The sequence below is a fragment of the Anopheles bellator genome, chromosome 2, assembly GCF_943735745.2.
Source record: "Anopheles bellator chromosome 2, idAnoBellAS_SP24_06.2, whole genome shotgun sequence".
Classification (NCBI taxonomy): domain Eukaryota; kingdom Metazoa; phylum Arthropoda; class Insecta; order Diptera; family Culicidae; genus Anopheles; species Anopheles bellator.
In genome coordinates this window covers 45,628,408-45,654,147 of record NC_071286.1, presented here as the reverse complement: position 1 = coordinate 45,654,147, position 25,740 = coordinate 45,628,408, and the positions used below count along the sequence as shown (strand labels likewise).

The 25,740-nt window shown below is 46.2% G+C and overlaps 1 protein-coding gene across 1 annotated transcript; it reads left to right on the top strand.

The window, feature by feature from the left end:
* Positions 1-17,094: 17,094 nt before the first annotated feature.
* LOC131207604 (bumetanide-sensitive sodium-(potassium)-chloride cotransporter) lies at positions 17,095-25,597 on the top strand. Its single transcript, XM_058200224.1, has 8 exons — positions 17,095-17,468; positions 18,179-18,293; positions 19,999-21,318; positions 21,383-22,184; positions 22,489-22,530; positions 24,664-24,740; positions 24,808-25,237; positions 25,309-25,597. The coding sequence occupies exons 1-8, from the start codon at positions 17,095-17,097 to the stop codon at positions 25,560-25,562; spliced, it is 3,414 nt and encodes a 1,137-aa protein (XP_058056207.1). The 3' UTR covers positions 25,563-25,597.
* The last annotated feature ends 143 nt before the right edge of the window (positions 25,598-25,740 follow it).

The following is a 25,740-nucleotide window of genomic DNA, read 5'->3' as shown; positions in this document are numbered from 1 at the left end:
AGGATTTTTTGGATACATAAGCTATTTAATAATTCTAAGGTATCAAAATGATTGAAATGAAAATAATTTAAATTACATGTTATGCCACGTGGAATTGAGTCATTTTATCATAATTATAACTAAAAACTAATAACTAGCAACATCTTACAACTAGTTACCTTTACAAACTTTAGATAATTAGGTCTAGTAGGCAGGTATGAAAATAATAATCGTAGCAAACAGTGAAGAACAAATCAACAACAATGCTCAGACCACGATCAATAAACGAAACAACTCATAAACGGCAGAAGGTACATGTGACAGTGACTATTCTGCGCTCGTGTGTTGGAAACTAATCGTTCCGAATTGGCGACTTTTGGGTAATCGTGCACCTATGCTCCAGTGACACAGTGTTTCACCGACTTTCCTCGTGACGCTCGTATGTGCTGAAATGTGGTGCGCCGTGTTCGACTCTTCCCCAGAAAAGACCAGGGAACCAGACTGTGCTGTGGTGGATGCTGAGAGTTCTGGTGTCTAAGAACGTGTTGGAACGTGAAGTGACTCCCTTCTTTTTTTGCCCTCCATTCGAACACTTTCACGCTCGAGCGAGAATGAAGGGGTCGTGTTTTTTCCTTTGCGGAAAGACCGATAACTTTGGCCTGTTTTTGTTGCACCAGCAAAGGATTCCACCACTTCCGACAAACTACATCCTCACCCGGTTCACTGTGGCGTGTGTTTTTTAGGCTCCGCGAAAGCTGTAATACGTGGCCCTTTCTGTGTATACTTCCAGTTCAACAAGTCGGAGCACGGCGTCGACGTAGACGACGGCAGTGTAACGCTGCAAGGCAGAGTGTGGTTAATTTATGTTTTATGATAATATTGCCACAGTTCGGATTATAGCCGTTTCCAGCAGCAACACCATCTCCGGCGCCATCTCTCTCGAGTTTGGTTTACACAGCCGAAAACCACAGGCACCCGGCCACGGAGCAGCCGGAACAGGAAAATCGAATCCATGTAAGTGTTGTGTCGCTTTCCGCCCAAGGATCACCAAGTTCTGGGCCTGTTTCTGGATCATAGATGGGTGTGATTTTCGTTTTTCTATAATTTGGACTGTTAACTTTGATGTGGTTTTTGTGGTTTTCCATTTGTGCGTTGAATAGACAAAAGCCAAGCAATACAATTTATATTTATTTAACAATCGAGGGTGGCAGTACTGCATGCTCTCGAAGTGTGTGTTCCTGGAAGCTCGTAAGATCAATAGCTACGCTCTATTATCGCCAACAATGTGTCGTGGAATTCAGCGCAACCCGTTATTGCAACATGTGTCATAAACTACACAGGCACACAGCGCTGTTTGTCGCATTACTCCAGCTACCGGACAACCGGGGACCGGTACATAACGCAATCGATGACTTCACTATGTCTCCAAGCGGCACGGATCTCTCAGGGCACTACGGTTGAACTTGCCCGGAATGCTATTACTGTTCCAACGTGTTCTTCCAGGGGATATAAATAGATGGCGTCCGTCCGTTGGTCTCAAGACGATTCGTGTGCGGCAGTCAGTGGAGTACGTCAGAGGATTACAGATAATGAGCTGCTAATCTTAAATGTCAGTTTACTAATCGCTATTGTGACTTGAAAGTACCGCGAATCAAAACCTCTGACGACCTTTGCGGGGATTTTCTCAGCTCCTCATTAAAGCAGTTTGTAGCTCAGTATTTGCCATCGTTACGTCAGTTAGTATTTGCCATCGTTATGTGTGAATCTCGTCTTTACTTGTAGTTCATCAAACCACATCTTTCATAACACCCATTGATGCCACGAAACATTAAAATTCAAACGAACCACAACATACGACCTATGTTGAACCCTTTTTTTTCTACTCAACTCAACTCCTTCCTCGAAATGGTATTAATTCTTTCTTCTTCAACCGCTTCTATTTAGCCTCCGGAAAAATTTATTTGCATGCGGTAAAAAGTGCTCAAAACAATTTACCGCTTTCCCAAAATAGGCCTTCCAATTTGTACAAGTGGCCGAGGACGATTCGGTCTTCTATCTCTGCCTCTTTCATTCGCGTTGCCTCCATTAATGCAACCGACTTAATGAATCGGGACGATCATTAAACGTAACTTACAGATGTGAATGGGGCAGTTGAGAAGTTGTTTGACTTGAAAGCGGTCCAAAAATATCCTCGGCTCCCATCGCCCGACGGACCGTCATCAGCGTGTTCCGTGATATGATGTAGCGTGTCCCCTGGATAAGCCGACTATCCAGAGATGCCCTTTCGTGTTCTACCGTTCGATTGTTTTTCGCTCGAACGGCAGTTACCTAAGGAGAGCGTTCCTGTCAGACTCGTGTCTCGTTTGACATTTTGAGGAACATCCGATCAGACAACATTCGCCGGGTAACAGTACAAAATCCGGGAGCCAGCCTCATCGGTCTGAAGCTTCTAATCGAGACACGGTCACGCGCCCAGTTTCAGCAACAGCAAAGACAAAACGCGACTCTCCGTGCGGTGCCGTGCTTCACAATTCGTGGACCAGCGTAGCAGGGTGACGATGAGTGGAGACTTGGGTGACCCCGTGCCGGGGAAGGAAATTATCAATAAACGTAAATAAACCGCAATACCTTGCGCCCAAGTTGCCGCCGGCATCTTATGCTGTGTTTTATGCTCACGAGGAGACAGGCATGCCACTCCGGACGTTCGGTGGAGTTCTTTAGACGGCCCCGTGGCAGTAGTCGTACGAGACGACAAGTCTTCGCGCTCTCGTGTTGGTTGATAACGACACGTAGCTTCTCAACACCATCGTCTCTCCAGGGTGCTACTACTACTAGTTAGCAAATGTAGGTCGCACCGGAATGGTTTCTGTGGCCAAGGCCGCTTTGTTCTGCAACTTGTGGGTTTTTGTAAAACACTTGACAGTGAAATCTCAGCGGCTCAGGGAAATTAAGAATAAGATTGAACGAGCGGAACAAGTTAAGTGATGTTAATTTCCATCATCACCACGCAATCGATACATCGATCGGGTGGGGCAACCGAACAGCAGGGTGATCTGTGGAATGTCGAGTGTCGCTGCCGTGCGGAAAGTAAATGTTCTTACCCCGCACCGTCTGGAAGGTGGAAGAAGGAGCTCCTCCCGTCGGTGGCGGATGAGAGAATTTGAAATTTAAATTTTTGTCTAACCATCCCAATGAACCGCGACGTAAGCGCACCGCGGCCTGTGACTAGACTCATAATCGCGTTCCTTCGTGTTACTCAGGTTCACGGTTGATAGCTCATTGACTCAGGCAGGCCCAGCAATAAGCTATATTTATGATTTCAATGTCAACTCTACTCGCCTAAGGAACCGCCGCAATCTTTTATTGCTTCGGCTGATAGAGTTACAGCATATCAGCCCTGGAACTCCCAGACTTCTACTGGACGTAAGTGAAGCGGGCAACACATTTCGTTAAAGAAACGTGGCATCGGCAAGGAGTCACGTCTAACTCGATCGACTAAGCTCACGACTGCACCGAGCTCCTTGTGCCCAATTCGCACTCCTAGAACCTAGGACCAATCAATGTTGGTGAAGGTTCCGCGCCCCAGTACTTTTATCCCCAGTAACTATCCCCACTGGTTGGTGCACGATTAGCGTGCAGTCGATTATTGTTGCAGTGTGCCTGCAACGCCAATTGCAGCTTTGGGACTGCAGGGGCAAATAGAAATAAAAACAATCGCTACAACACGATTGACTGATTGGTGGCTGCATTACCTTTTAAGGGCCTTCGGCGATTGCTTAGGAGGCGATCAGCACATCAATCAGAGAATCGACAAGCAATAGAGAGAGCGGTTCTAACCCGTCTGTCATAAACTGCGAATCCCACTGATCGGAGCGGTCTGCATCTGACGGTTTCCTTTGATCCACTCAGAGGCCGCTCCGAATCATTGTATTTATTTATTTGCTATTGATGTTAGTGAGAGAAGTTAGAACAGACGTAATTGGATTGTTCACTGATTAATCGGAAATGATTTAACATGTGGTCTGATGTGTTTCATCAGCAGAAACGCGCCTATTTGGCAGTTTTTATTGAGCCTCATTGAGTTACAAATGTAACTAAATGTTACTCAATATTATTGAATTTTTTTTGGTTTGTTGTGCAGGTTATTTTGCAATTTCGACGCACACAGGCGCCCCAAAAACCAAAATGTAAACCCGTTTTTAAACCCTACACTTTGCTTTATTCAAAGGTATCATGATGATGATCTTGAGATCAAATGACCATTTTTTCCTCATCCAACACACTGACTTAATTTCTTACCAATGATGGTAATGGCCCTACAAATTTATGGTACAGATTTTTTTGATTGTGTGTAATGTGTTTCAATTTAATTACAACTCATATTATGCTCGTTGTGAACGAACGTTGTCGTGTTGTTGTCAACACGACACCATTAACATTTTCTTTTTTTTTAATAAACCAAAAAAAAGTCTTCTTAAACCTCAAGTACGTGTTAGACCTCTTCGTTAAATTTTACGATAAGAAATGATGCTGTCTGTCGGAAACCCTTCACTCGATCGGATGTCCTTATACAATGGGAGGAATTGGATAGCAAAGTCTCGGGCTTTCAAAAGCCGCACACGAAAATAACATATTAAAAAGCGAAAATGCTAAAACCTCGATCGTCATCTGTTTGTGTTGATATTGCAAAAATACAGTTTTATGCATACTTTGTTCCCCTGCACGATCGGCGTACCGAGCGCCCCAACAACGGAACTCCTCCAGACACTGCGCGGGTCGGTCGATGTTGCCAGTCGGTCTAACAAGGTTAGCAATAGCTTCCACCCTGCCTGTCGGGCACGGACATTACTGCCAAGCCCCCGAACAGTACCCGTAGTCGCCGGCGCCCAAGTTGTGGTTCGCGCAAGAATAAGTAGTTTCGTGTGTCAAGCTCCCCACATCGATGACGCACGTCCTCGGTTTACCTTTTTTCCGTTCGTCGCTAAATTGTGATACTCGCGACGTGATAAGTTTGTGGAACGAAATTGGAGCTATCATTTTGAAATGGGTCATACGTACGTTCGATACGAGCAATATTTTTGCATCTTTGAATGCAAACCAATGTTGAGTGCAATCAAGCGTCATCGGTTACAACAATTGTTCGGATGGTATCGTTCTTTGTGAGGTTGATAGGTTGAACAAAGAGGGGTTTTCCGTGGGCGAGACATGGCATCATGCTGTGATATGGATCTGGTGTTGACATGTTTCCGCTCGATTCAGCCCCATTCTGTTGACGGTGGAATTCATCACCGTCCTAAACGCTTATCGAGGCATTGAGAGCTAGACCGTCGTGCACCTGGTGAGTTTAGCATTTTATGCCACACGACTGCGGGGTGGTGGACCATTCTCGCAACGGGGACAATCCCTTTTTTCGTATATTCAAAACGCGTAGAACGCAAAGTACACGGCGAGAGCAAAGGAGGAGATGATGATACTTGCAGCGCATGACGCTTGCATTGCTGGGGCGAAGGCGAATGTTTAATCAGCGGGTCAGCGCGTGGCAGGAATGGGTGACCGAAAGGATGGCTCATCCCCGGGGATGGGGAGACATAAATAATGGATGAGTGTAGTTTGTTTGATTTTAATCGCTGCGAAAAAAGGCGAGCAAAACTAGCAACATCGTCCTCTAGCGTCACAGTGCACACATTCTGGTGCAAGTAAATACAAATAATCTAACCATCCATCGCGGCAAAGACCCGCGTCCGCGTCGCGACAGGAGTCCGTTCCGAGATGTGATAAGGAAAAGTGTCGGACAAAGAACAGCACCTCCGGGAGAGGAACCTGTCACCTAGAGGAAGCCACTCAACCGAGCACGAAATCGATTCCTTATGTTGATGCATTGCAGATAGGGCTGCACTCGGTGCATAACGAGCGTCTGCTCCCGTTAATAATTCTACTGAGAATTTGTTCTACTTATTAATTTTTTTTGTACTTGATTAAATTATAACAAGGGTATTTGTTTGTAAATGAAAGACTCGGACCTCACTGCTTGTTGGTGAGTAAATATATGGCGAAGTTTATCTTTCAAACCTAGCTCTCCCGTTTGTTCTCTGTCCGGTGGAACCGACTGCGCGCATACTGTCATTAATTGAAAGCGCCAGAATAGTAAATTTAATTAACCCAACACCGGTGGTGACCGGATATCGCGGAAACAAGCGTCCAACGAAAGGTGAATGAATAAATAAACGAATAACGTTGGACCATCACACGCTCCATGCCACGGGGTTTAATGTTTCAATCGGATTGTGTGTGATGCAATACGCCACCGCAAACCGAGAGCGAGCGATTAATGTACGCGAAAAGCGAAGCCCCACTTCCTGCGGAAGCTCCGGTGTAGCGTGAAAAATCAATCCCGTGAGCTGTAGCGCAAATGCTACGCGGACGCACTATTTCCCAGCCTCCTCCCGGTGCTCGGTGGGTTACGTATTTTATGCACGGCACGGCCCATTTAACAGTGGCCCAAGTTGGCGCGTTGTTCGGGCCAAAGGTCCATTGATGTCAATAGGCTGGGACCGCTACGATGAGAGCATTGGGATGTGCTTGATGCACTCGACACGCAACCGGTTGCCAATTTAAGGTGAACTCTAGCGTCAGATCCAGCTCATCATTGCTGGACAGAATGGAAAAAATAAGCCACACAACATGTCGGTTGTAGAATACGAAAGTTCACTACAGGAATGATTTTAGAAATAAATACGGCTGGTCCGTTTTGCTAAGAGTTAAAAAAGGGATAAAAAAGGGATTTTTCGTTACGAGTTAATTGGAAGGAAAAACTGGAATAATATTGAGCCATGGTAAAATGCAGTGAGTAGAATACAAGAACGAATCACTGACAAATATGAGTACTGCTTTAATGAAACATGTTGTACTCTTCGCATTTGGCACGATTTGAAATTTATTATTTGAAGTAATTATACTGACTGTTTTCTTATCTTTGAGCTAGTTGGACACTTGTTACACGTCTTGTGCCTCTTCTCCACAAGTTAAGGGTGTCACAGCGCTCTTTTAAAGGACACGTGACTATTTAAATGACAAAACATCGCCATGTCAAAACAAACAACATGTCTAAGTGATATCTGAATGACCCGTGACACCAAACACGCTACCGATGGCCTCGGTTCGTGTTTATCCAGTTCATTGGATACAGAGTCACGAAGGTTCCTTGGTTTGAAGTGTTCGATGCCATCGCCTTCCAATACGTCAACACTCGGATGGATTCAGGGTGACCGTTTGAAACAAGTAACCCACCAATAGGACAGAGTATTTAAAATGGGCTATTGTATTTTTAAACTCTTTTTTCAATGGTTTTAGGTTTAATAGATTTTGCTCCGTAACAGTAGATCCACAATCAACTGAACAGTCGACAGTTGAAGTGGTTCCCGTGGTGTGAAAGCAACGAATGTAAAAAACTTCTAAGGGTATTGGATTACTCTTGTGCTTTAAGATTCCTTTTCTCCACAAAACGTATCAGGCAATCAGGCGGAAAATATGAAGGACAGAGACATATTCACAAACCCAGTAAATGTACGGTAGCAGTTCGCTTCGCTTGGACGACAGTGGTCGGTGGTGCACACTCGAGAGCATAATTGCATATTGATTGTTAACGACTACACGAGTTGCCTAGACCTCTTCGGCACACCGGGTGTGTCCGCCGTCCCGTGCATTCGATCTAGAGTGGTGATGTGGATACAGACCCGGCAAACATAAATCCGGTTCTCGCGGAGCGGTGAAGAACCTTTTTGCATCCTTCGAGAACCATCAGCGAGCGGGCAAATCCGATCCCTGCTCGACACGTGCATGCCGGTAAGAAGTGATCGAAGGAGAAACGAAATATTAATTGCAAATCTCGTCACCGAGCTTGGCTTGAAGCCCGACTATCAAGTGCCCTTTAATGCCCAACGGGAACCGCCCAGCGGATGTCCCGGTCACGGAGTGGCTTCATTTTGCCGTTGGCGTAATTTGCTGGCCACAGTGTCTTCGTTGCTCTGAAATATTATGCTGCATCAGTTGGCAGACGGGAAACATTGGGGCAACTGGATTGGCAACAGGTGGCCAGCAGCAGCAGTTTACCCGGTTGGACTGGTTCCGCCTTGGGAAGTAATTTTTCATCCCTAACCTATAAAATATGCAGTACAAGGGAGGGACCTTTCTTACGCCACTATCGAGCCAATCATTTCCACAGACTGCCTTCGTAACTTGCGTTAATCGCTGTTCTGTAAGATGCTTCGCTTTATAACCCTGTTAGTAGTAAGTGGGGCAAAGAGCGAAGAAACTTTGCCCTTTCCAGGTGAGCATTTAAGGCAAATAATTTCATTCGAATTTTGTTGTATGTATTGAGTTGTATTATTTTCATGGCAAGGCTCAAGTTGCCCGGTAATGCCCTTCTCGACTAGTGGGAACGTTCGTTCAATGATTCGAAATTATGTGATCACCTTGAAAATTGCCGGTGTTATGTATCGTTTATCGTACCAAAAGCACGACATAATATCACAGAACACACTCTCTGCAATTGCGTCCTGTGGCGTTCAATACACTTCATGTTGGCATAGCCTCGCCAATTAAATGCTAACGATACTATATTGTGTAATGTGCTTGAGTTCGCCATTGAATCTGGAGTACCTTTGCGCCGTCGCCCAAGACCTTCTGAGGCAACCGATTGCAATGTCTCAACTCGTGCTGTACAATGTACAATGTACAATGTCTTATCAATGTAGTCGTTATGTAAAGCAAACGTAATGCGGTTTAAGCATTGGAGTTCGAAAACCCAGAAACTCTCCCATTCGGTGCAAATAAACAATTAGTCGGTGTACTGCAATAGTGTAGGCATCAGTCTGTAAACAGTCGATTGCTGGAGTTTCGACACCATCCTCAATTAAGCAGTTGAAAGTGTTGGATCTAAAGTACGAATACATCAAAATCTCCATTCCAATTTTGTCTTTATGCCTTTATTTGTAAAACCACAGATCAGATTCCTGTTTTCTTACACAATCCATGAGAAATAATCAAACGCGCATGACACTTGGCATGGTTTAACCCTAAGAATCGGGCAAAGCTATTGTTTCACAGCTAAGACCCGCTAAGAAGACATCAGACAATGAATGGAGTAATCAAGTGAGACAGCGGTCGAGAAAATAACCAAAGCATATGAAATAAGAGAACATTTTCAGCGTCTAAAATATGCTGGATATTTTACAAAAAAATGCTCGGTTTTTTTAACAATATTTCAAGGCCATTCCAAGCCGAGAATAAAGAATAATTTACGGCATAATAATGTGCCATCCTGTGAATTCTTCATCTGGGATTTTTCACGACATTAAATGAAAATTTCATTAAATAGTCATAATTTTACTCTAAAACCTATAAATTGACATCTAAGAGATGCCAAATATCGATTGCATATGTTCGACCGAAACAATAATTTGTTGATGTAAGGAAAGTTTGAATATATAAAAAGTAAGTAACTTTGGGTTCAAATATAGTTCGCCAGACCCGCCAATACAACTTTGTCTTTGATTCGAAGAATAAGTTTGAATTTTATTGTTTAGCATACGTGTAAGCAATGTGCAGTTCGGCGACATAAATCTACGCAGAACTGGGAGTCGCTCGGGGCCAAGTGAGCTTGTGACAATTGATTACTTATTCACGTTCGGCTGCAAAGGGCTTCTGGCTTCTTAATCTTGGCGCAAAGTGCTTTGATTTCGGATATTTCTCACCCATAACTGTGCCAAACTGCACCGTTGTTTACATTATTCCTCGCAGCCATTGCGCGGCCGGCGACAACCGTCCAATGTCGTCCAATGAACTGCCAATGAGCCTTTCGCCGTCGCGACTGTTTAAATATGCCACGTCATAAATTATAGTTGTTTGGTTTGCCAGAAAACAACAAACTACAATTTAACGCACCTGATGCCCTGTGAACCACTGGACGCCATGTAGACGGCCCGTCACCGGTCACATACTGAGGCCACATTCGAGCGGACCGTAAATCAGGGCAAGCCGTTAGTCATTCCCATCGTTCATCGGCGGTGTGTCTCGGCGAGTTTGCATGCCCTGGCCAGGACACTTAAGGTCAACATTCTGCCTACTGCGCCCGTTCTCTCAACTGTCGTTGACCGTTTGTGGGAGTGTTTTTCAAAAAAAAAATCATGAAAGCCGATTGTTTTCGATTTCGATCGACCGATCGATGTCCGCGGTGCATGTGGGAGTTTCGCATAAAAATAAACCATTCATCGAAGTTCCCCAAATAGGAGCAGTGTTAATCTCTGTTGCCTTTTGTAACGGTGTGTTTTTACGGGCGGTCCTTGCTGTAACTATATCTTAATGTTACAAACACCTTAAAATATATCCCATCTCACTAGTTCTCGTAACATTTACTAAAGCCAGTAGAGCAGTGTGGGCCCTATGCTTAGAGATTATTCAATTATAGTTCAGTGATTAGCTTCGAACGTGTCGATAAATTATGCACCTCTCCTCGGCTGGTACAGCTAATGCAAACATTTGATTAACATGCCGGGGGTGGGGGTCTATCCCTCCATACGATTTAACCCCTGCATTCGCACGTGTTAACATGCCTATTATAGTCACTGCGTAGCTGTTGGGTGCTGAAGCAAGAAAGTGGTATGCATCGATTATCTGCAATGAGACCGAGAGATAGCGAGGACCACAAGTTCGCTAGATGCATCAATTAGTACGTGCCTGTTTAGGTTCTCGGATCCGACAGCTTAGAACGGAACGTCGTAAAAGGTGATTGAGCTGCTGCTAGTGCTAGTACAACAGAGGAGCGTTGTGGCTGCGGCGAGAGATCGACTAGAGAACCTCAGCACAGATTTCGGCATTCGAGTTGAATAATTATCCTCTCCATCAATAGCGCCAGTAGCGCCTGCAGTCAGTTGGCGTGAAAGGCTCGCCGCAGTCTAACAGTTGACATTAGCGAGCACGTCGACGACATAATCGACCTGATTTGTGGTGCTCGTTCAATGGGTGCAGAACCCGTTTTGGGCTCTCGATACTGACGCGACACATGTAAACGAGCTGCAAAACGAACGCTGCGCTGAACTGCTGCTTTGAACCTGCAGTCTGAACGGGCCGCCCTGGTGCTAGTTAGCGGCAAGGACACACCGTGGGGGTCACCCAGTCAGCGGCGGCGGCGGCGGAGATCCTTGACCAGGGCGGATACCGAAACCGGACCACATCCCTTCAAGGGGTGCTCTTGAGCCTACCGGTTACACCGTCAGTCGCTATGCTCCAAAGGGTTGTCCGAACGAAGCGGCTACAAACAGTCCTTCAAGGGCCGGTTCGAACCGTTGTACCTTTGGGTCTTCGAAACCACAACCGAAAGTACTTGAACGTAACATGTTGCGTGCCAGCAGCTGGGACTGTTTGAAATGCTGTTTGTCGATCAGAGGACGGGTACACCAGTTTTCCATTTATTCCCATACTCCGTTCGCAATGAAGTGGTTTCTGTTGGGAATGACAAGAACTTTCCTTGAGGTAACTTCGAACATGCGAATTCCTTCGATTAAAGCTAAACATTCTATTTCCTACATCGAAGAGTCTATATCATCAGCATAGGGCAGATCATTTTGTTAGACTATTTGTCAATCAGATCGATGAAGACGAATACCTATTAAGTGTTCTTACGAAACTCGATCACGTTGCGCATGGTGAAGTTCCCAAAAACGAACATTTAAGCAAATTAGAGCCGTTTGTATACATGTAAATCAAAGGGCTCTTCAATATTGAATCCTGCTCATTGTAAAAAAAGTTTATCATATACTAAAAGTAGTTTTTTCCTATAACGCATAATTTAGACAACACACTCACACGAGCATCAGGTTTTCGTCTTTTTTACATTTTTTATTCATTATTCATTATTTTAAACAACTTTTTATTCAGTTTTGTTCAAGTTTTATGTAAAATTAAATCAAATACAAAAAAATTAAAATCAAATAAATTAAAATATCAAACTACTTTGGCCTCTTTGCTCTAGTGTTTTAAAATAATCTATGACCAAATAATGAAGCAATTTGTTTGTCCTTTAATTTGTTTATTTACATCTAACAATTTAGCGTTTCAAGCATCAAAATGCCATTTATCAGCCTCAGAGTAAGCCTCTTCTAAGGAGACAGGTATCAACGATGTTATCAATTACCGGAAAAAGTAATAATCTGCTACCGTTATCGACGTAAGTCGGAAACTTGTTTAAGAAAATACTTCAAATAGAGCTGCCAAACACCAACCTAATTGAATGATGACCTTCCAAATTTTTAAATTTGATAAATTTACTAGGGGAAAAACCAGGCAGTGGTCACTGATCGCCACATCCACACATTATTTGACCGACTACAAAACCTACTTACTGAGCAACTTAAATTCGTTAGTGCTGTCATTTCAGATATTTCTTTGAACAACAACAAAAATGTGAACTATAGATTAGAGTAATTATTCATTGTGTGGATGATATGTTTCACACATGCTGGTCTAGGAATGTATAAATGAAGGCAATGAACTGCGATGCAAAACGCATGACAAAACGGTTGATAGCTCGTTTCGAAACTCGAACTATCATTTGCGGGTATGTAAATAAGTTTCAACAAATTGAAAGATTACGCAACATGGTCTGAGGTTCTTCGTGTATCAACGATTTTGCAGTGTGCTGACGACTGCTAGCTAGGGGTTCCTAGTATGCATGAGTGACTAAAATGGTATTCAACCGTACGCGGAACGCGGCCCGCAGGGAACCTTATCGGTGGGGACAATATTTGTCCGGCAAAAATTATCAGCCACCCGCTGACGTGGCTGCGGGATGTTGGAATGCCACACAACTGTGTTGCTCAGATGCTAAATCTATTTATGCACTAATGACTTTACATACTATACGGTTATTTGTGCCAATTTGCTTTTATTTTCATACATCCATTAGTAACGAGGAAAACAATTCCGAACTGCGCATTAAATCGAATTAATTGCCAATCAATATAACAGGACAGTAGGCAAATGCAAATGCGATTATTTAACTTTCAGTCAACAGCTTTCACCTGAATTCACTTGACAAACGTTCCGGCCAAAGCTCATTTTTGCCTCAATTTTATGTGGGTCGATCGTGGTGCTTCTGCAAAGTATTGATCGGTAATTATTCATTTATTCCATCTTCATCACCTCGGGTTAGTTATGTTTTACGAAACATGCGCCTACGGTCAAGGAGCAAACGAAACAATTCAGCGCAGGACTTCGCCCTCACGGCCCCCACACCAGATGAGGCCGGAATATTGAGGTTGAAAATTAGCGCCAACAATCCTGCACCCCGCCAAGTCCTTGCACGTTGTGCCAAGCCAAGGGCATCGTATACTTTCGACGCACGTCTTGGGCCACGGACATCACATTAAAATGCGATTTCACTTTCGCTCTCGAAGACAATCCAAACACTTCGACCGAGCCAGGATTTCCATGGCTCCCGAGTCCTCTGTGTCCGTCAAGTGGCGAAGGCGACATGCGCTTCTGCCCGGGTCGTGCCGAATGCTAATTCGATACGAAATCAGAGGGTGGCCGAGAGTGTACATTAAAAATCGACACGGCACGGCGTATGACTGAACAAACATATGAATAACGCAAAAACAAACGCAGCTGACCGAGCCCGAGTTATATGGAAGTTGCACTAACCGAAAAATAGCTCGCATTCGTTCGATTCAATTTTCAATTTAATCAGCGTCGCATACCGGATTCGTGACGTTTGGTTAGCTGCGGTGTGCAGCATAAAAATTCCCCCCACCGGCTAGTTCTACCGAGGCGGTATGATGGTGCCGAAAAGGCTGCCGCTGACCCTGGAGATTACTCGGAATCGGGTGCCGGAGGCAGCGGATTATTGAATACCAGTTTTATGCTGTCGCACCCACGGATAAGGATAAGGATGGCGGCAGATGTTGCGTGGGCTGGTACTCGATGCCCTTTAATTAGCATCGGCGCTTAATGAACTTTGAAATTTTACTTTGAAACACAATCGTTGCCCTTTTCGATTTCCAAACCGAAGGCACACAGTTTTGGGTACACAAAGTGGTTACATTGTGCGTTAGATTTCAATCGGGCCTCAGCTGGCGAGCTGTCACTCGAGACCGGTGTACTGTTATCAGAACTGTTCTATTTTTTCTATTTTCCATTGATTCACAATTAGTTTAAGATTTGTATAAGATTTGTATTCACAATTAGTCATGCACGGAACTGCACTCATCCATTCGAAGCGTTGTATAATGTTGATTCAATTTGACAAAATACTCCACGCCTAATGCGACTATTTCGCTTGATTCCAGAATCTTTCAATTTTATTTATGACTAAGAATGTTCCGTCAATGGAATTAATCAATTGAGATGAAGGGTCATTTCATAATTCAATTGGTCCATTTATTAACACTCGCCTATTGCTTGTCAATTTTTGAGCGATTTTTTTTTCTTTTGTATTATAGAGACGTTGAGGTTTTTGAGTGATATTTTTCAATTTTGAATAAATCAAATCAATGTGTAGTCAGTAATGGTGACTCTGTGATCATAATTAATTATGTCATTCGAAATTATGGCAAGACGAAAAACATTTGCATGTTATTTGCTAGTTATAGCTGAGATATGGACCAATTATGGGCCAACTTAAAGGTCCTGCAGTAATCGAAGCATAGCAGAGCGTAGAACATGTAATGAAACATCAGAACGCTCCCTTTATAAATGGTGTGATATCGTTATAATTATAGCAGTCTGTAGTTCCGTCTATGAATTTGAATTTGGATGGTTGATTGATGGTTCCTTTCAGTGTATATATTTTAGGCCTTTTCAATTTCAATTGAAGTTGAAAAGGAAGAGGTTGACGATAGACAACAGTTGATCTAGAGCATACAATTTTGAGCATACTCTTCCTGGTGTGCATCGCTCGTTAGGCTAGAAACTTACGCAAACACTTAATAAACTTCGTATAGTTTTTCTCTTTATTCTTCCAATGCCATCTACTCGACTGTTTGTTCAGCTTGTATATACCATACTAATTGTCCAAAAATTCACCGTTCTTCGTTCTGCTTCGATCACCAAGAATCGGAATCTCTCTTCATCGTCGTAACTAACGAAACAACACACGTGGCTCTCACCTGCGCAGCACCCCCAACTACTATACTCAACCACTCATGTCGATATCCCTGAAAGTGTCGCTGCAACCAGGACACGTGGAGAGTAATTGTCGTTTTTGTGCGACGGTTCCCGCAAATCCCGGAGGCTGTCCCAAACTCAGTACCCAACAATACCCAGCAAACGGCTCGTGGAGCTTACGTTCAACAGTTTTTGTGGGCGCATCTCGTACCTTAGTGTCGAACCGCTTCGTAAATTAATTGAAATTTCATCACATACCATAGCCGCACATGCCGGAGTACGCCGCTGGCTTTCGGCGTTTCGGTTACGGCCCGCCATCGGTTCGTTGATTTTGTACTCGGTGCCGTTGCTGATGGTCCTTGCCGAAGCGCAAATGGAGCGAATAGATATTGCGGCACGGCCAGCACACTTGTGCCTAGTGGTATGGAGATGCCTTTTAGAGAGTGGGATGCTAGGATATGGCACCACGTGATGCTGGGTGAGCCGGGACCAGGCTATCAATCATTTTCCGGCACTCCTCGTAACGCTTCGCATTAGCTCGATACATTGTGTGGCGAGCAGCGGCACTAGCAACAGTAGCAGGATCTCCTGTGTGCCCGGACTGTCGATTCCACTCGTGTAGGCAATTGCGTTTTGTGATTAGCAGTGCGCGCGGTTGCCCTACGCGCAGCCCTAAAGAGGGACACTCGGCGTGGACAAACAAATCGCCACCATCAGGTGTGAGGTGTGAGGTGGCGCACTAGGAGCCATCGATCGCCGGGGGCCGGTGACCATCTGCTGCCGGCGGATAACATCCTGGTCAGCCGGCGTGCAAGTTTATTAGTCTTTGCCACCGTTCTGTCGTCACCTGCTTCCATTAGCCAATGAAACTGACTTTTTTCTTCGTCATAAATTATTACTCTGATTTTTTTCGTGGTCTTTTCTTTCCCACAGAGAGAAAAGCACCTTCGATGGAAGTCCTTGCTGGTGGCGGAGTGCGACACTCGTGAAGCCAAGACTCGCCCTTCGTTGCCGGTCCATTGATAAAGGGTCGTTAAAGCGGCACATTATCGATTTTTCATTGCCATTCGCATTGACGAAAGAATGGCCATTTTCCTTGATCCCGTCGGTTTTGCATTTTGCTACATAAATGGGTGAAAGATTAATAGGCAGCTAGGAACAAGGTATCTTCACGTAATAATATTTATATAATTTTTTTTGCGAATATCGGTAAAAGTGCGTACAGCTCTGTGTTGCATCAACAATTCATTAAAACGGGAGAACATACGTCATGTTCCCAGAGCATTCGTCGTGATGTTTTTGACAGAGAAACCTTAAATGGACTCGCTAAAACATAGATCCTAAGTTAAGGCCACGTGAGAAAAAAAGCTACATCTGAACTGCAAAAATGTTCTCCTGTTACTTTATCGATTTTTCGCGTCACAGCTCAAGGGCACTGCCCTGTGGCGAACCAAGACACTACAGAAACCCAAAATGGAAGTTCAGCAAAGAAATTGGGAATAAATGATGGATCGGAGAAAGTGTTGTGCGTGAGCGGAACAAAAGAAAAGATGAATGTCAATCATGCTTCACTTTTTATCTCCCCTAATTGTGCACCGGACCCAAAGGGGACGGAAAATGCGTCATGTTTTTCACGTTGAAAGCAAATCACTATGAACATTCTACCGGTGGCGGAAAAAGACATGATCGATACTCGGTTCCGCCTACAGTCCCTTCATATTTGGCCCTGTTCCTCGGTTCTCATCTCTTGTCCTGTTTTCCTCTTCCGTTTCAGATGTGCCGAATGAGAAACCAATAGCAGGGCGCGCACACCACATAAATTGATTACTGGCCTCTATCGGACAACCCATCGACTCCCTGGTCCCTGGTGACGTAGAATAGCACAGGGTGTGCGGGTATCCGTGTGTATCCTTCAAGACGGACACCCACTGAGGGGTCCTGTCAGTAGGGCCAGAAATGACCGACCAGAAGCCGGCGAACGACGTCGAAATGAGTGCGCTGCCGCGCAATCAGTCAGCGACTCGGTTCCAGGTTAACCTTGTCAATCACGATGACCCGAGTGGTGGTGGTGCTGGTGGTGGTGGCGGGACCGGCAACGGAACGGCCGAACCGGTCACCGAGGACGACGTCTTTCCGGCGGAGATGGTCAAGCGGCGCACGTCCCGGCTGCAGTCGCTGCGCAGCAGCTTCCGGACCGACCACCGGGACCCGGAACAGCCGAAACAGCGGAAACCCTCGACCCGGTTCAACGTGGAGGGCGGCGAGTCGGACTCGAACGATGACGAGGAGGACACGCTGATCGATGAGAATCGCTATGCGCGTAGCTTTCGGTAGGTACCGTTCGCCTCCAACTCTATTTCCGTCCGGCTTGCCTCGACTGTTTCCTGCTGTTGTTGTTGACCAGTTTCGTCCGTGTTCCCCGCCACAAAACAAACTAGTCCCGTCATCGAAGTAATCAACCCTTACGGGAACTTTCTGTGGTGTACCGTTTGCGGTCTAATCATCGATTCCTTTTTGGAACCAGTTCGCCTGGGATGTTGATATGGAGATCCTCAGACTTCTTAGTTCCGTTCAACAATGTTAATAAAGGGCGAAGAAACTTGCCAAACATTGTGACGTGTACTCAGGCACGTGTATGCCACAGATTGTCATTAGGTTGTTCGGCTTTCTCGGAAGCACGTTCGAAATGTACCTCCAAAAGCAGGAGGCGGTTCCTCTGGAGGCTATTTATGGTTGACTCGTCGAGGGATGCGTTGGTATCAACACGTAACGCCGGTTCAGGTGTGCCATTGTGTTTGATATTGACAGTCACGAAGGACGAAGTTTTATTCTTTTGGGAAGCTGCGTGCCTAGTACCGGGCGAATTAAAATAGAATGTCATGGGACACAATTTGTAAACAAATCAAAAGTTTAATAACGAAACCATTTCAGTGGTCGTTGTTGATTTGATTGGAGATGTGCTCCACCTGTGGGCACCATGTTTTGGTCTAGGTCCTGGGGTCATTGTTTCACTCGTTTTTCTCACTTCCACAACTTGTAGACATTTCACACGGGAAGCCCTGCCGCGGATGGACAATTATCGGAACATTCTCTCCTTCCAAGGCAATCAGAGACCCACACTAGACGAACTACACGACGCTTCCATCACAAACAAGGTAAGCCGCCGGAGCGCCCGGACGTTTCAAAACAGCTTTTCAGTTAGCAGCAATCGGTAGTCAGGAAACCTCCGAACCCGAGTCCGCAACGATAACGCCTTAATAATAACGGTTTTTGGGAGTGGACCAAGGTAGCAGAAGGGACACGAAACCCAAACGACACAAGGGCACAGTGCGGTATACCGTTTTAATGGGTTTGATTAATTAATTTCATCTGCCCCGGGGCGGCTCTGGCCAGCCGGTTCCTTAGGTCACTGGTTAACTGTTTCGCTAAATGGGTTAATTAAATGGAGGGTGCCGCTAGCTTTGCTGATCCGCTTCGTCCAATCTCCTTTGGCGAACGTCAAGAGTTTGGTCACTTTAACGCGGTTTTCTCACCGGCACCGTTCGGTGGCAGTTCCGCCTGGCATACGACGGGGTTAATTGAAACGGACAACTCAGTAGAAGAAGTTGACAATTAGTACCAATCAGCAACGGTGATATTTGACTGTGAATTCCGCGCGAGATGTTTCGGGTGGATTCCGGTGCAACGGCTACCAATGCACCCGTTAGAGGGCTGATAGGCGACAGGAATTACTGTGAATATGCAAACTTGGAGGAGACAATTAGTAAAACAGCTCCAAAGTTCTAAACTATATTTTTCCAATAATCTCAGCTCTATGTTACGGATGTTTTCCCATAGTTTTATATCATCTTAAAGTTAATTATTTATCAGAACGAGTAAGGCCGTATTGTGTTAAGCTTAAAGTTTTTCCCTCAAGATAATGCAATTGTCAGGGTTCGAACTGACATCTTTCGTTTAGAAACCGCCTAATCGATGCAGCGAGGCGGCTTTTAGACGTATGCGAATGAAGTACTCTTTGAAAAAGATCTGTACAAAACTTTGATGTAAATCAGGTCAGAATGGCAATGCCAAAGATACCACATTCGGTTAAATTACGTGTAATTTTCTGTCTTTCTTCGATTTACTTCGTCTCAAAAACGAATACCCCATTTAGGCTTAATGTTACGAGCTTTTCTGTCGACAAAATCGCCCCGAACTTTGGTTTACCCGAAATATGAAATCGATGAAATATCATCGAACGTGTGTAGAATTCAATGCATAGACATTTCTTTCACATTTCCTTCAAACATTTGTGATGAATGGGGTATGTTCGCGTATTAGTTTCGTCGGAATCACCCTAGAAAACAAAAATAGTGCGACGTTAGCCAGTTTAGAACCGTAAGGATAGTGCAACTGGAAAAAGGTGTGCTTCTCGTGCACGAAATGCAACTCCGAAACGCTATTAATTGACGATTGCCGTTGCGGGTTGCCTCGAAATTCTCGACATCATAGCCAATGCATTCGTAGGGGGTCATTCGGCTTTGGCTGGCTTTGGCTCAATTTTCGTTTAAGACCGACGGCAAGAAAGGAAAGTAAAGGCTGCTGGTCGTTTGCAGGTGATTTTTCGCTGCCAACCGATAAATGCTCCAATGGCGCCCGTGTATCGGTGCAATCAACGCTCCTTAGAATGGAGAAAAAACGAGTCGCCAGGACGGTGCGAGAATACCGAGAATTGGGCTTCGTTTAGGATTAACTTGATATTAGACGTCTGCCATTCGTACACCGCATTGCTACCTCGCAATCGGACGAAATTGACACCACGAAAAGCTTCTTAGATCAGTGCGCAGTAATCGAAATCCGCCCTTTCCGGTTTCGTTCAAGGAAACCATGCGACGCGGAACAGTGCACGAGCCGGCCGAGATGGATGGTGGAGCGCTAAAGTTTGGCTGGATCAAGGGCGTGCTGATGCGGTGCCTGCTGAACATCTGGGGCGTAATGTTGTTCCTGCGACTCAGCTGGGTGGTCGGACAGGCCGGCATCGTGCAGGGTGTCGTCCTGATCTCCATGACGACGGTGGTGACGACGATCACCGCCCTGTCGATGTCCGCCATCAGCACCAACGGGGTGATCAAGGGCGGTGGCACGTACTACATGATCTCCCGATCGCTGGGGCCCGAGTTTGGCGGTTCGATCGGTTTGATCTTCTCGCTCGCCAACGCCGTCGCCTGCGCCATGTACGTGGTGGGTTTCTGCGAATCCATGATCGACCTGCTCGCCACATTCGGTCTCGCGATCGTAGACGGTGCCGTGAACGATGTGCGCATCATCGGCTGCATCACGATCGTTATCCTGCTGTGTATCGTGGTCGTCGGCATGGAGTGGGAAGCAAAGGCCCAGGTCGTCCTGCTCGTCATCCTGCTGGTGGCCATCGTGGACTTTCTGGTCGGCTCCGTCTGGGGCCCAAAGTCCGACCTGGATGTGGCGCGAGGATTCGTCGGCTACAACGGGACGCTGCTACTGGAGAACCTACACTCCGACTACCGGCCGGCGAAGGGCACCCAGCACGATTTCTTCTCCGTGTTCTCCATCTTCTTCCCGGCCGCCACCGGCATTCTGGCCGGGGCCAACATCAGTGGCGATCTGAAGGACCCGTCTTCGTCGATCCCGAAGGGCACGATACTTGCCATCGTGCTGACGTCGTTCTCGTACATCAGCATGGCCGTGATCGCCGGGGCCACGGTGCTGCGCGATGCCAGCGGCAATCTCACGGATGTCGTGAATGGCACGTGGGACTTTAGCGAGTGCGCGGTGGAAGGATGCAGCTATGGGTTGCACAACTCTTTCCAGGTCATGGAGCTGGTGTCCGCGTTCGGGCCGCTGATCTACGCCGGTTGCTTCGCGGCCACCCTCTCGTCCGCGCTGGCCAGCCTCGTGTCGGCACCGAAAGTTTTCCAAGCGCTCTGCAAGGACAAACTGTACCCGAAGATCAGCTGGTTTGGCAAGGGCTTCGGAAAGAACAACGAGCCGGTGCGGGGCTACATCCTGACGTTCATCATCTCGGTCGCCGTCATTCTGGTCGGTGATCTGAACATGATCGCGCCACTGATCTCGAACTTTTTCCTGGCGGCCTACTGTCTGGTGAACTTCAGCACATTCCACGCCAGCCTGGCGAAGCCGGTCGGCTGGCGGCCCACGTTCAAGGTAGGGTTCCACCATCATAGCCCAATAGTTTACTTCATCCAATCCGATCCACGTCCCGTTGCAGTACTACAACATGTGGCTCAGCTTGCTCGGTGCTATCTTCTGTATTGCCGTGATGTTCCTGATATCCTGGCCGACGGCGCTGGTGACGTTTGCCGCGGTGCTCACCCTATACCTGGTGGTGTCGTACCGCAAGCCGGACGTGAACTGGGGTTCGACGACCCAGGCGCAAACGTACAAGAACGCACTGCTGTCCGTGCAGCAGCTAAACAACGTGGAGGAGCACGTCAAAAACTACCGTCCGCAGATACTGGTCCTCTGTGGTCATCCGAGCTCGCGCCCACTGCTCGTCAACTTTGCCTACCTGCTCACCAAGAAGCTATCGCTGCTTGTGTGCGGTCACGTGACGAAAACCCACGTGTCGCAAAAGTACCGCAATCACCTGCAGAAGAAGGCCGCCGAGTGGTTCCGCCGGCACAAGGTGAAGGGTTTCTACTCGCTGATCGACGACAACGAGTTCGAGACGGGCTCGCGTGCGATCATGCAGGCGTCCGGCATCGGCAAGCTGCGCCCGAATGTCCTGCTGATGGGATACAAGGGTGACTGGGACAAGTGCGAGCCGGCCGAGCTGGAGCAGTACTTTAATGTGATGCACAAGGCGCTCGACATGTACTTATCGGTGGCGATCCTGCGCGTCAACAAGGGCTTCGACTGTTCGCAGCTGCTGGGCGAGGACACGGTCAAGTACATCTCGGAGCTGCCCCGGACACTGGTGGCCAACGACAGCACGAATGATCTGATGGGCCAGAACAAAGTAAGCTCTCTGCACGGCAGCTGTGACTCGCTCAGCCGCAACGTGTCGCAAGGTAACGCCCCGTTTCTGTCTCTTAACGTTTCGCGAATCCTCCGAAAATCCGAACCCTATTGATGCCCGATATTCCCACTTGCTCCCTGTTTTGCATGTTACCGCACAACAACCCGCGCAATCCTTACACCATTTGCCTGATCTCTAACAACAACCTTGCACCTACCGCGGAACACACGACTCGACTCCGGTGGGCTCACATCGTAAACGCCGGTCCCTTGAATGCTTGCTGCTGATGGCGAATGATGGAATGACTCTATCTATTGCACTCGGAACGAACGACCCTGCATGGCGGCAATGGTCAGACCACGCTGATGTCAACGAGAAGAACGCAAAGAATTTGAAAAGTAAGTAACACGCTGCAATCTTACTACCGATTTGGAATGCTGCTGGCTGCCAACTCTCTTATTCGAGCATGACGTCAAAGTTTGTTCGGATCAACACCGAATTGGTTTGTTCTGCGGTCGGAGAAACCGTAGAATCCTTCAGGTTGCATGCCTCAAACTTTTGAGTGCCTACGTTGAAATTGGAGGTGCTGCTCTATCTCTAGTTAACTTGCTTAATTCTATAACAAAAAAGGATTATGCTAATAAGCATAAAAAAGGAAAGAAATAGAATCTCTGCCCAAGGAGCAAAACCCGGCCATGTGTTTGTGTATTGCCAATTGCAGCAATCAAGGCGCATTTTCCACGTTGTTTTTCGAATGGACTCATTATGGGGAAAAAATGCTGACGAATAACGATTGTTAACTGTGAGGATTTCAAATGCATTTTCTTAACATAGTCAACTTAACTATGACCAATCCTAAGTCTTCTGCATTGCGCAGATTCCGAGAATTGATCTGTCAAATTCAAAAGGGTGATAAAAATGGCTCTTTTAAGTAAACTTTGTTTGACTGCTGTAAGCGATCGTTTGCACGTTTTTCAAACGATAATGTACGATTTTCGATTATACGAGGGCTGTTCAAAAATGTTTGCGACATTTGCATTTCCGCGGGCTACGTATATCTGATTTTCGATTTTTTTTTATGGCGTTACGTTGCTACTCATGTCAGTGACTTATGGGGAAAAGATCGGCAATTTTGAGTAATTGGTCAATTTTTGACAACTGTTTTACTTGGACACGATTTGGCTCATCGGCGATGCCGTCTTTATCTCCTGAATCGTATCGTTGCGTCGTTCTTTCATGGCCTCCTTCAGTTTCCGGAACAAGAAAAAGTCATAGGGGGTCAGATCAAGAGAATACGGTGGCTTTGGCATCATTGGTGTTTTGTTTTGGAGAAAAATTCGTGCGGAAATTATGATGTGTTAGCAGGAGCGTGACAACCAATTTCGGGTATCCCAGAAATCCAGGCGATTGTGACGGAATGCTTCAGGCAACAACTCATGATGCACTGCAACCCTGCAATCGAAGAAAACTGTAAGCTAAACTGTTCCCAATCTACCAAATTTGGCTTTTTGACGTTCACATCTTCTCGTCCTTTTTAAAAAAATTTGAACCACCGATAAGCGCTGCTTTTGGTCTTAATAGCTTCAACATAAGCCACAGTTAACATTTCGGATGCGTCCGCGCTCCTGATTTCATTTTTCACAAAACATTTGAGAAAGATTCTGTGCTATCTCTTTTTCGGAGTAGAAAAAAATCGACGATGAGCCAAGCCACGTGCACAGTAAAACAGCTGTCAAAAATTGAGTGATTACTCAAAATGGACGAACTTTTCACCATGAGTCACTGACATTTGCAGCAATCTAACCCAATCGGCGGATACCCCGCGGAAATACAAATGTCACAAACATATTTGAACATTCCTCGTATACTGTTAGAAAGGCTTTTATGATTTAAAAAATCAAATATACGCATTTCGCATTTCTTGTAATTTTTCCGGCGGCAATTAGTTTAAAATGTTTCGTAAAAAAATGCAGTTTTTAACTTTAGTAGCGCACAAAAAAAATGTGTCTAAGGTTTCAGCAGCTTTAACTTTTTTTTACGAGTTCGAAATATGCAATTTTTTTAAGAAAATTCTTCTATGTGCCGGGAACGCCTGCTTTATTGTAAACTAGGTGCAAATGGCCATTCATCCTTCAAGGATGGAACGCGTGTATTTCAGAAAAAAATGTATGATTTGATCAAACAAACAAATGCAAGCAAACAAACAAACAAGTTTTAAAAATCCGCCGATTCTTCCTGAAACCATCTCACTATTCGATATATGGTGAAAAATTTAATCTGATTGTTGTTGCAGTCCAATCATCGCGCTAACCTTTGGACTGGTCGAATCACGAGGCATGCGAAAAGCTGACAGATAGCATGCTTCATAAGAAACAGAGGATAGAGAAAAAAATAATGATCATATAAAGGTTTCATTAATTAGAGTCCTACATCTTTATCGAAGCATTTCTGGGTAGCGCTGACTTGCCTTTCGCCGCCCACGTTTGCTTGACAAATCACTTACGCTGTTGGCTTTTCCATCGTCCTTTCAGCGAGCAGCACCAGTGACTTGAGCAAAACCATTTCAGTAGCCCCGGACCCGGTGGATATCAATGCCAAGCTCCTGACGGTAAGTTGACATTTGGTACACCTTCGGAGACGCGGGCTAATCCGGCCCCGTGGTTTGTCGCTCTCAGGAAAACACTCAGCGGTCACTGAAGCGAGGCGATCCGTCACTGTTGTACCGCGGTCCGGGCGGTGCCGCCTTGCCGAAAGAAGTGCTGGACGAGCTGACACAGTTTACGTCCAAGAAGAAGACGGGCATCATCGACGTGTACTGGCTGTACGATGATGGCGGGCTCACGCTGCTACTACCGTACATCATCAGCACCCGGCGCAACTGGAGCTCCTGCAAACTGCGCGTCTTTGCCCTGGCCAACCGTAAGACCGAGCTCGAGTTCGAGCAGCGCAACATGGCCAGCCTGCTGGCCAAGTTCCGTATCGATTACTCCGACCTGCAGCTGCTGCCGGACGTGACGAAGAAGCCGAACCAGAACATGACCGACTTCTTCAAGGAGCTAATTAACGAGTTCACCGTGAAAGATGACAACTACGACAGCAGTACAGGTGAGCAAGCCCTCGATACCCTCAACGGCATTGCTAGATGCGATTCGCCACAACGATTCTCTCGTTCTCAGCTGGCACGGCGTACATCTCGAAGGCGGAACTGCTGGCGGTGCAGGACAAAACGAACCGGCATCTGAACTTGCGCGAGTATTTACTGCAACATTCCGACAAATCCGACCTGGTCGTGATGACGCTACCGATGCCCCGGAAGGGCGTCGTTTCGGCCCCGCTCTACATGGCCTGGCTGGAGGCCCTGAGCCGCGACCTGCCTCCGTTCCTGTTCGTACGAGGCAACCAAACGTCAGTCCTGACGTTCTACTCCTGAGTGCTCCTGGTCCGGTCGAGGCCACCGTTGCATCTTTTTTTGCGTAGATTCTAAGGTACTGGCGATACGTCGAAGGTACACCGTGGGTTCGGGTGTCCGTTTTGATATTTGATTGCTTCCGAAAAGGGGCCGATCCCAGGCAGTGAGGCGTGAGCTATGGCAGCGATCCCCACAATCA